This window comes from Bubalus kerabau, chromosome 6 (genome assembly GCF_029407905.1).
Source record: "Bubalus kerabau isolate K-KA32 ecotype Philippines breed swamp buffalo chromosome 6, PCC_UOA_SB_1v2, whole genome shotgun sequence".
Lineage (NCBI taxonomy): Eukaryota > Metazoa > Chordata > Mammalia > Artiodactyla > Bovidae > Bubalus > Bubalus kerabau.
The window spans coordinates 2,507,038-2,516,934 of NC_073629.1; the positions used below are offsets into that span (position 1 = coordinate 2,507,038).

Below are 9,897 nucleotides of genomic sequence, written 5' to 3' on the forward strand. Positions count from 1 at the left end.
GCATTTACCGAGCATGCCTACCTGTGAGGCAGGTGGCTGCTCTTCTCCGGTTAAATTTACCTGCTTCTCCGAAGGCCCGGAGTCCTTCCCTTGGGCAGCTCTCCACTCTCGAGCCATTTCTGCATATTTCTCCTTTTCCTCCTCCTTCAGGAGCTTGAGGAGATGGAAAGGAAAAACAAGCAGCAGCAGTGAGGGCCTAGTGCCCGGGGCCCGGCAAATGCCTGGACACTACTGGGAGGCGGTTCCGGCGTCGGTTTGCCCTGGACCGGGGACGGGGAGCTTCCTCCCCCTCCAGCAGGGCCCAGAGGTCACTGGCCTTCTCAAGGCCTCTGTCCCTCCCGCCTTACTCTCCCACTTGCCAACTGCCTGGCCCCAGGCCATGGGCCTCCAGCCTTACCGCCCAGTCAGCGGAGCAGTAGGGGATGGCATCGGCGACGCGAGCCACAGGCAGGCCTCTCCGCCGTAGTTCGGGGATCTTCTCCTGCACGAAGAAATAGTAGGCATTGCGGCTGGCCCTGCGGTTCGGCATGGTGAGCGTAGCCAGGCCTTGAAGCGAGCCTGAGACAGCACCAGCAGCCGGCGCCCTCGCCGGGCTCCCGCCCTTAGTAACCGAGGCTGCGGCCTGCACGCGCAGGTCCTCGGCTCTCAGCCAATCAGGGCGCGATGCGCAGGCGCATCGGCCTCTCCAGGAGAAAAACAGCCTGAGACCGGAAGACTCCGCCTCGTGCGACCTTGGAGGCGGGGTTGTGGGGGAGCTAGGGCACGGGTGCCAAGCATTCTGATTGGTGGAGATGAGTCGGTGGGGGGTGTTGTCACGAGGACGGTGTGGAGAAATTTCTGTACATTATTGCGTAATATCCTTCAAAGTAGGTAAAGAGGACCAGCCAGTGCTTCAGGTTCTTCCATGCTTTACGGTTCAGTTCAGTTCAGTCGTTCAGTCCTGTCCGACTCTTTTCGACCCCATGGACCACAGCACGCCAGGCCTCCCTGTCCATCACCAACTCCTAGGAGTTTACTCAAACTCATGTCCATTGAGTTGGTGATGCTATCCAGCCATCTCATCCTCTGTCCTCCCCTTCTCCTCCCACCTTCAATTTTTCCCAGCATCAGGGTATTTCCCAATCAGTCAGTTCTTCGTATCAGGTGGCCAAAGTATTGGAGTTTCAGCTTCAACATCAGTCCTTCCAGTGAATATTCAGGACTGATTTCCTTTAGGATGGACTGGTTGGATCTCCTTGCAGTCCAAGGGACTCTTGAGTCTTCTTCAACACCACAGTTCAAAAGCATCAATTCTTCCATTCTCAGCTTTCTCTATAGTTCAACACTCACATCCATATATGACTACTGGAAAAACCAGAGCCTTGACTAGGGAGACCTTTGTTGGCAAAGTAATGTCTTGGCTTTTTAATAAGCTGTCCAGGCTTGTCATAACTTTTCTTCCAAAGAGTCAACGTCTTTTAACTTCATGGCTGCAATCACCATCTGCAGTGATTTTGGAGCCCCCCAAAATAAAGTCTGTCACTGCTTCCACTGTTTTCTCATCTATTTGCCATGAATTGATGGGACCGGATGCCATGATCTTAGTTTTCTGAATGTTGAGCTTTAAGCCAACTTTTTCACTCTCCTCTTTCACTTTCATCAAAAGGCTCTTTAGTTCTTCTTCACTTTCTGCCATAAGGGTGGTGTCATCTGCATATCTGAGGTTATTGATATTTCTCCCGGCAATCTTGATTCCAGCTTGTGCTTCTTCCAGTCCAGCGTTTCTCATGATGTACTCTGCATATACGTTAAATAAGCAGCGTGACAATATACAGCCTTGACGTACTTCTTTTCCTATATGGAACCAGTCTGTTGTTCCATGTCCAGTTCTAACTGTTGCTTTTTGACCTGCATACAGATTTCTCAAGAGGCAGATCAGGTGATCTGGTATTCCCGTCTTTTGAAGAATTTTCCAGTTTGTGGTGATCCACACAGTCAGAGGCTTTGGCATAGTCAATAAAGCAGAAATAGGTGCTTTACGGTTGTAAGGGGGCTTCCCTCATAGCTCAGTCAGTAAAGAATCTGCCTGTAATGCAGGAGACCTGGGTTAGATTCCTGGGTCGGGAAGATCCCATGGAGAAGGAAATGGCAATCCACTCCAGTATCCTTGCCTGGAAAATCCCATGGACAGAGGAGCCTGGCGGGCTACAGTCCACAGGGTCGCAAGAGTAGGAGATGACTTAGCAACTAAACGACCACCACCACCATGGTTGTAAGGGGCCAACTCTGTGCCAAGACTGTGAAAGGTCTTGGGTGGACAGAGGGAGGAACACCACAAATGAGATCTTTTCCCTCAAAAAGTTTACAATCTAATGGGGGGAGGGGCAGGTAAGATGACAAAAGCAAGAGAACCAACCAGAATGATTTGATTTGGTTTCCGCCCTGATTCTTAAACATTACTTAAGAATATGGTTTTTAAAAAGCTTTTCATAAGTATTATAAAGGAAACACAGTAAGAGGCTGAGATGTTAAATACTGTCCTTGAATAAAGTTTTATAGATTTCCTCATAAAGGTCTGATTCATTTTATTCCTTTGTTAGTTTTATTCCTAGAATGTATATAGAAGTATTATACATGTTTCTTTTTTCCATTATGTTTTCTAATTAGTTACTGGTGATGTGTAGAGAAACATATTGATTTTAGTGTTAATCTTGTGTATTTAGATACTGCTGAATTCTCAAATTGATTCAAATAGTGTCAGTCAATTTTCTTGGATTTTCTTGGATATGTGCTTCCCAGAGAACTGTCCGTCTCTATTTGGTTAAGTATGCGTATGCATGTTGTATATATATATTTTAAAAGCAAGAACAAGATTTTAAAATATTTTTAAATGCTTTTTGTGCATCTTCTCAGATGACCATGTGGTTTTATCCTTTGTTTAGTATAGTAAATGATATTGCTATATTTTTCTGTTAAAGCATCCTACCATTACTACTACTATAACCTCTTCTCAATCATGCTTGGCATTGTTTATTTTTTAAAGTATACTCAATGTGGGATTTTTGCCTCCTTGATTGAAGTGATATTAAATGATGGAGTTTTTCCATGCGATCCTTACAAGATGTTGGTATAAGCAACCATAAAATGAACTGCCATCTTTTTCTCTGTTCACTTTGAAGAACAATGGCATTATCTATTTCTGGACAATTTGATAGAACTTCACTAATAAAACACTTTGATCCTAGTATATCTATGGAGAATGGAGTTGACCTTTGATTACCATTTCAGTATTTTGCATGGTTATTACTCTTTAGGTTTCTCCACTTTCCTTCAGCTAATTTTGGTAATATTCCTCTTTGGAAAATTGTTTCATTTAGGTTTTCACTTATAGTGCTGTAAAATGTAGGCAAGGATGTGACACAACTAGGGTTTTCATACAGTGACAGTGTCTTATACAGATAAACTTACATTTACCATCAGACCCAGAACTTCATTCATTTAGGAGAAATGAAAAAAAAAAAAAAAAACACTTGGAAATGAATTTTCATAGCAGCTCTATTTGTAAGAGCCTCAAACTGGACAACCCAGATGATCATTAAAAGAGGAATTGATTTTAAAATTGTGGTATATCCTTATTAGCTAGCCTGGTGGCTCAGATGGTGAAGAGTCCGCCTGTAATGCAAGAGACCTGAGTTTGATCCCTGGGTTGGAAAGAGCCCTTGGAGTAAGGAAAGCCTACCCACTCCAGTATTCTTGCCTGGAGAATTCCATGGACAGAGGAGCCTAGTGGGCTACAGTCCATGGGGTTGCAAAGAATCGGACACGACTGAGTGACTAACACACACACTTATTAGGCTGCTATTCAGGAAAGAAATGCAATGAACTGTTGATATTTAACATGGATGAATTGCAGGATAATTTCATTGAGTGAAAAAAAGAATATATAAAAGGGTAGATAGATATCTTGATTCCATTTATACAAAACTCAAGAAAAGGCCAAACTATTGTATAGAAATAAGATGAACAGTTGTTGTTTAGTTGCTAAGTGGTGTCCGACTCTTTGCGACGCTGCCCCTGCCCACCCCCCCACCCTACCCCCCCCACCCCCCACACCCTACCCCCCCACCCCCCACACCTGCCCCAGGGATTTCCCAGGCAAGAATAGTGGGGTGGGTTGCCATCTCCTTCTCCAGGGGATCTTCCCAGACCCGGGATGGAACCTGTGTCTCCTGCATTGACAGGCAGATTATTTACCACTGAGCCACCAGGGTTGCTCAAATCAGCAGTTACCTAGGGCTAAGAGGTAGAGGGAGGGGATTGACTGAGATTGGAGAAGGAAATGGCAACCCACTCCAGTGTTCTTGCCTGGAGAATCCCAGGGATGGGGGAGCCTGGTGGGCTGCCGTCCATTGGGTCGCACAGAGTCGGACATGACTGAAGTGACTTAGCAGCAGCAGCGAGAGGTAGAGGGAGGCGACTGACTGAGAACTGACAAGAGAACTCCTGGGTTGTCAGAAATATCTTATACCTTGTTTATGGCGGTAGTGGTTACAAGTGGCATATCGTTATCAAAATTTCTCAAATAATATATTTAAAAGGTGTGCATTTTACTGTGTGTAAATTATACTTCAATAAAGTTGATTTAAAAAACAAGATTTATTGGCATAAAACAATTATAACATTTGTTTATAATTTAAAACATACATATTCTAATATTGCTTTCCCTTTTCATTCCTAATGTTATTACTACCTCGTGTCTTTTTTTCCTCTTGCAAATGTTTATTTTACTGATCTTAAAAAAAAAAAAACCAGCTTTGGGTTTTATTGATGAACTTTACAGTTTTCCTGTTCCTTTTTATTTCTGCTTTAAGTTTATGGAGTCCCTCTGTGTATCTCCTTCGGGCTATTTTGTGGTTCTTTTTCTAGTTTCTTGAATAAAAAGCTTCATTCAAGTATTTTCAGTTTCTGTTTACTATCGTTCTAGGTTTCTTATTTTTCCTTTTTCTGCTTTAGATGGATTGATCAGTATTTTTTACTCTGCTTTTTCTTACACTGGTTTCAAGTCATGCTTTCTATTTTGCTTCATTCTGTAGCTATCTATACTTTTAAGATAGTTGTTTTAAAACATATTTTTATAACAACTTATACAGTTAGCAGGTATCCACATCCATTCTTCTCAAATAGACAAGAAGCTTAGAAAACTATTACTCCCCCTCACTTAGTATCCCAACTCACTGCTCCACCATTCCACTTGTTATTATCTGGGAGTTTAGTTTCAGATTGTTTTTTTATACCAATGTTGAGACATGATGGAAGTATAGTAAATTAAATACATATATCTAAAGCATACAACTAGATGAGTTTTAACATATGTGTACAGCTGTGAAACCATCGCCACCCTCAAGATAATAAACATATCCACCCCAAAAAGTTCTCTTACTACCCCCTTACGCTCCTTGAGGTTTCCCCACAATCACTGATACTCTGTTCATTTGATTTTCCTTCAGTCTTTGTTCTCTGTGTTTTATTTTTCAGTTTCTACTGTTTCTTCATGTTTACTAACCTTTTCTTTTGAGAGATCTAATTGGCTACTAAACCCATCCATATATTTTTTGTATCAGATCATTTAGTTTTCATCTCTAGAATTTTATTTAAATCTTTCTTATGTCTTCCATATTTCTACTTAACATGGTCTATCTGTCTTCTACCTTTAACATGGAGTGTATTATAGTAACTACTGACTGTCTTTGTCCACTCATTCCATCATCTATGTCATTTCTGGGTCTGTTTCTACTGGTTGATTTTTTTTATTATTATGGATTTTATTTTGTCCTGCTTCTTTGTAAGCTTGGCAATATTTGGTTGGATGACCATTGTAAATTTTACCCTGTTGGATGCTGCATATTTTTCTAATAAATATTCTTGTGCTTTGTACTATGTTTTTGGAAACAATTTGGGTCTAGTTTTACCTCCTTTTGAGGTTTGCTTTTATGCTTAGTTATTCAGATTTAGAGCAACCTTTAGGACTAATTTTCTCCTTTGCTGATATAACATGCTTCTGAGTACTGTGCTGATAACCCATGAATTTGCAGGGTTTTCCACTTTGGCTAATGGAAACGCAGACTATTTCTAGCCCTGTGTGAATTTCAAGGATTGTTCCTTCCAGTCCTTTCAGGTTGTTCTTTCCCTGGCACTGTATAGTTTCCTCCCACACATGCACTCATCAGTATTCAGCTGCAGCTCCAAGGGAGATCCTCAGCAGATTTCCAGAGCTTTTCTTTGTGCTGCTCTCTTTGTCTGGTACTCTGCCCTGTGAACTCTAGCCACCTTGGCCTACCTAGACAACAAACTCCATCTTTCAAGGAGGCCACAGGGCTCTGCCTAGGTTACTACTCTTGATTCTGGATTCTGGATAGTCTCTCTGAGCAGCAACCTGGGGCAATCACAGGGCTCACCCTGTTTGCTTCTGTTCTCTCAGGGATTTTTCGCCTCTGCTCCCTGATGTCATTTCTGAAAAGATTGTTTCATGTATTTTGACCAGTTGATAAATTCATTTCCTGTTACTCCATCTTGGCTCAGATTGCTTTATCTTAAACACTTAAAATAATACTTGGATTTAACTGTTAAATGTTTAGATAGGTGCAGAGGCAAATCTTTCTGAGATGTCATTTAAAATGAGAAAGAATGCAAAGGTATGGAGCTAGTCATGTTAAGAGTTGAAGAAGTACATTCCAGACAGAGGGAACAGTGTATGAAAAAGCCTCACACAATAAAGAGCTTGGTGAATCCTCAGAACAAACAGAAGATTGGTTGGTGTTGCTGAAGTGTATGCAGTCAGGTGGAATGTGGTGCTTACTGAGGATGGAGTGACCAGCAAGGACCTGGACATGGCCAGTATCAGGGGTTCAAGTATTATCCTAAGGACACTGGTGGTCATTTAAGAGATTTTTTAAGTGTCACATGGTTTAGAGTTTAAGAAGGTCACTCTTGATGCTAGTCAGAGAACAGTTTCAAATCAACAATGGGCATGAGGAGATGAGTTACAAGGTTCCTTCAGGAGTCCATGTGAAATGATGATGACCTAGAACAGAGACATGGAGCAGACACGGAGAAGTGACCATGGTTTTAATTGTACTTTGTGGAAAAATAGAACTAGCCGATGGATTGGTTATAGAAGTGAGAGAAAGGGAGGAATACTAGGCTTTCTAGTACCAAAGAGGATCTGCTCCTCATACTACTATCTGCTCCTCTCCTTCTTTGTTACAACTGATTTTTTTCTGGTTTTACTTAAGGTCCTATGTAAACAGAATAGTGTTCCCCTCTTACCAGCCACATGGATCTTCCTATTCAGAAATTCTACAGGGTGGCAGGTTTTTGTTTGGGGAATGCATGGCAAGGGCAGGGGAGTCAAGAATTCAGTTATGGATGTTAATTTTGAAATGCCTATTATACATTCAAGTGGAGATGTCAAGCAGTCAATCGGCTATCTATCTGAAGTTCTGGGCTAGCAATAGAATCTGGAAGTAAGCCACATAAAGCTGGTACATAGATTCATGGAAATGGATGAGATCACTTAGGCTGAGAGTGAAGAGAGAAAAAAAGAGCCCACAATGGAGTCCTGAGGAACACCAGCATTTAGAAGTCAGTTCATGGCATCTGGTCCCATCACGGCAAATAGATGGGGAAACAGTGGAAACAGTGGCTGACTTTATTTTTTTAGGCTCCAAAATCACTGCAGATGGTGACTGCAGCCATGAAATTAAGACGCTTGCTCCTTGGAAGAAAAGTTATGACCAACCTAGACAGCATATTAAAAAGCAGAGACATTACTTTCCAACAAATGTCCATCTAATCAAAGCTATGGTTTTTCCAGTAGTCATATATGGATGTGAGAGTTGGACTATAGAGAAAGCTGAATGCCGAAGAATCGATGCTTTTGAATTGTGGTTTTGGAGAAGACTCTTGAGAGTCCCTTGGACAGCAAGGAGATCTAACCAGTCCATCCTAAAGGAAATCAGTCCTGAATATTCATTGGAAAGGACGGATGCTGAAGCTGAAACCCCAATACTTTGGCCACCTGGTGCAAAGAACTGACTCATTTGTAAAGACCCTGATGCTGGGAAGGATTGAAGGCTGGAGGAGAAGGGGATGACAGAGGATGAGATGGTTGGATGGCATCACCAACTCAATGGACATGAGTTTGAGTAAACTCCAGGAGTTGGGATGGACAGGGAGGCCTGACATGCTGCAGTTCATGGGGTCACAAAGAATTGGACATGACTGAGCGACTGAACTAGAAAAAGAATGGGGCTTCCCTGGTAGCTTAGCTGGTAAAGAATCCCCTGCAAAAGAGGAGATCCCAGTTCGATTCCTGGGTCAGGAAGATCTGCTGGAGAAGGGATAGGCTACCCATTCTAGTATTCTTGGGCTTCCCTGGTGACTCAGCTGGTAAAGAACCTGCCTGCAATGTGGGAGACTTGGGTTTGATCTCTGGGTTGGGAAGATCCCCTGGAGAAGGGAAAGACTACCCACTCCAGTATTCTGGCCTGGGAAATTCCATGGACTGAATAGTTCATGGGGTTGCAAAGAGTTGGACATGACAGAGCAACTTTCATTAGAAAAAGAAAACCTAGTAAAAGTAAGGAAGAAGGAATGTCTGAGGAAGCAGGGAGAAAACTAGGAAAACTAAGAGTTTCCAAGAAGAAGTGCTTCATTCATTTAATAAATATTTGTTCAGAGTCTATGCAGCACCAGGCTCTACTTCAGGCACAATAATAAGTAGAACAGAACAAAGCTTATAACATAATGAGGAAGGCAGAAAATAAAGAAATAAATAACTACATATATAATATGTTGTCTGAACACCTTATTGGACAATAAGTCCAATGAAGAAAGACAATACAGGATAAGGGAATAGGGATTGATGGAGGGTACAACTTTAGCGTGGTCAGAAAAGCCCTATTTGAGGAAATGACATTTAAGTAAACTCTGGAAGTGAGAAAGCAAACCATGAAGATATCAGGCAAAGATCACTCCCAATCAAGGAAATAGCAAGTTCAAAGACTCCAAGGTGGGTACATGTCAGGGATGTCTGAGGAACAGCTAAATAAGTCTGTAGTTGGAGTGAAGTGAGCAAGGGGGGGAGGGGCTCAGAGAGGTTATTGCAGAGGGAGCTTGGGCCAAATCATACAGGGCTTACAAAGACAGTCTAAGAATTTTGGATTTCAATCTAAATGGGAGAGAAGCCATTAGAAACATGCATGGCTTCTACTTTTTTAAAATATTAAGTATGAGGTGTGATTTTCAGCCAAGTGAGTATGAAACCACCCCAAAAAATACAGCATTTTAAGAGAATGTTTATCTTATGCTATTTTTTTCCTGATGCTAGTTTAAATTAAGGCCCTGACAGTATAGAGTGCATCCTCCAACCTGTGCTAATAATAGTAATAATAGCTAACATTCACTGAAAGCTACTGTGTCAGACTCCCTGCTAAACACTGCACAAGGGTTATCTGATCTCTCCTCTCCATAACATCCCTATGTAATAAATTCTATGATCTTCTGCATTTTGCAGAATGGGAAATTGGGGCTTCCCCAGGCCACACAGCCCATGAATGGCTCTGACCTCTGTGAGATCCCTGCTTCTTTAACACAAGTATTCTAAGCTATTCATTATAGATGCTCAAGGATGTTTATTATACAAGGCTTTGCCAAAGCAAAAAAAAAAAAGGGGGAATTTCCAAGTTCCCCATCATCTCTAGATGTTGCCTGAATTCACACCACATTCCTGAGTAACTCAGCCTTAAGTCTGGTTGGTTTCTCAGCTTGCTCAGTCTATACATATACAACCTCTTGTCAGGTTATATGATTCCACTTCCTATGTCTCCCTGTAGTGTCTCTCATGCACAGTTTGCTTCC

The 9,897-nt window shown here is 42.1% G+C and overlaps 1 protein-coding gene across 1 annotated transcript in view; it reads right to left on the reverse strand.

Moving 5' to 3' along the window:
• The window catches only part of MAEL (maelstrom spermatogenic transposon silencer), a 54,683-nt gene extending 54,055 nt beyond the window's left edge, over positions 1-628 (reverse strand). Inside the window, exons 1-2 of the mRNA XM_055587192.1 lie at positions 398-628; positions 61-153 (exon numbers count right to left, since the gene is read on the reverse strand). Coding sequence (XP_055443167.1) covers positions 61-153; positions 398-529 — 225 coding nt within the window. The 5' untranslated portion in view covers positions 530-628. The remainder of the gene's footprint in view (positions 1-60; positions 154-397) is intronic.
• Positions 629-9,897: the final 9,269 nt, after the last annotated feature.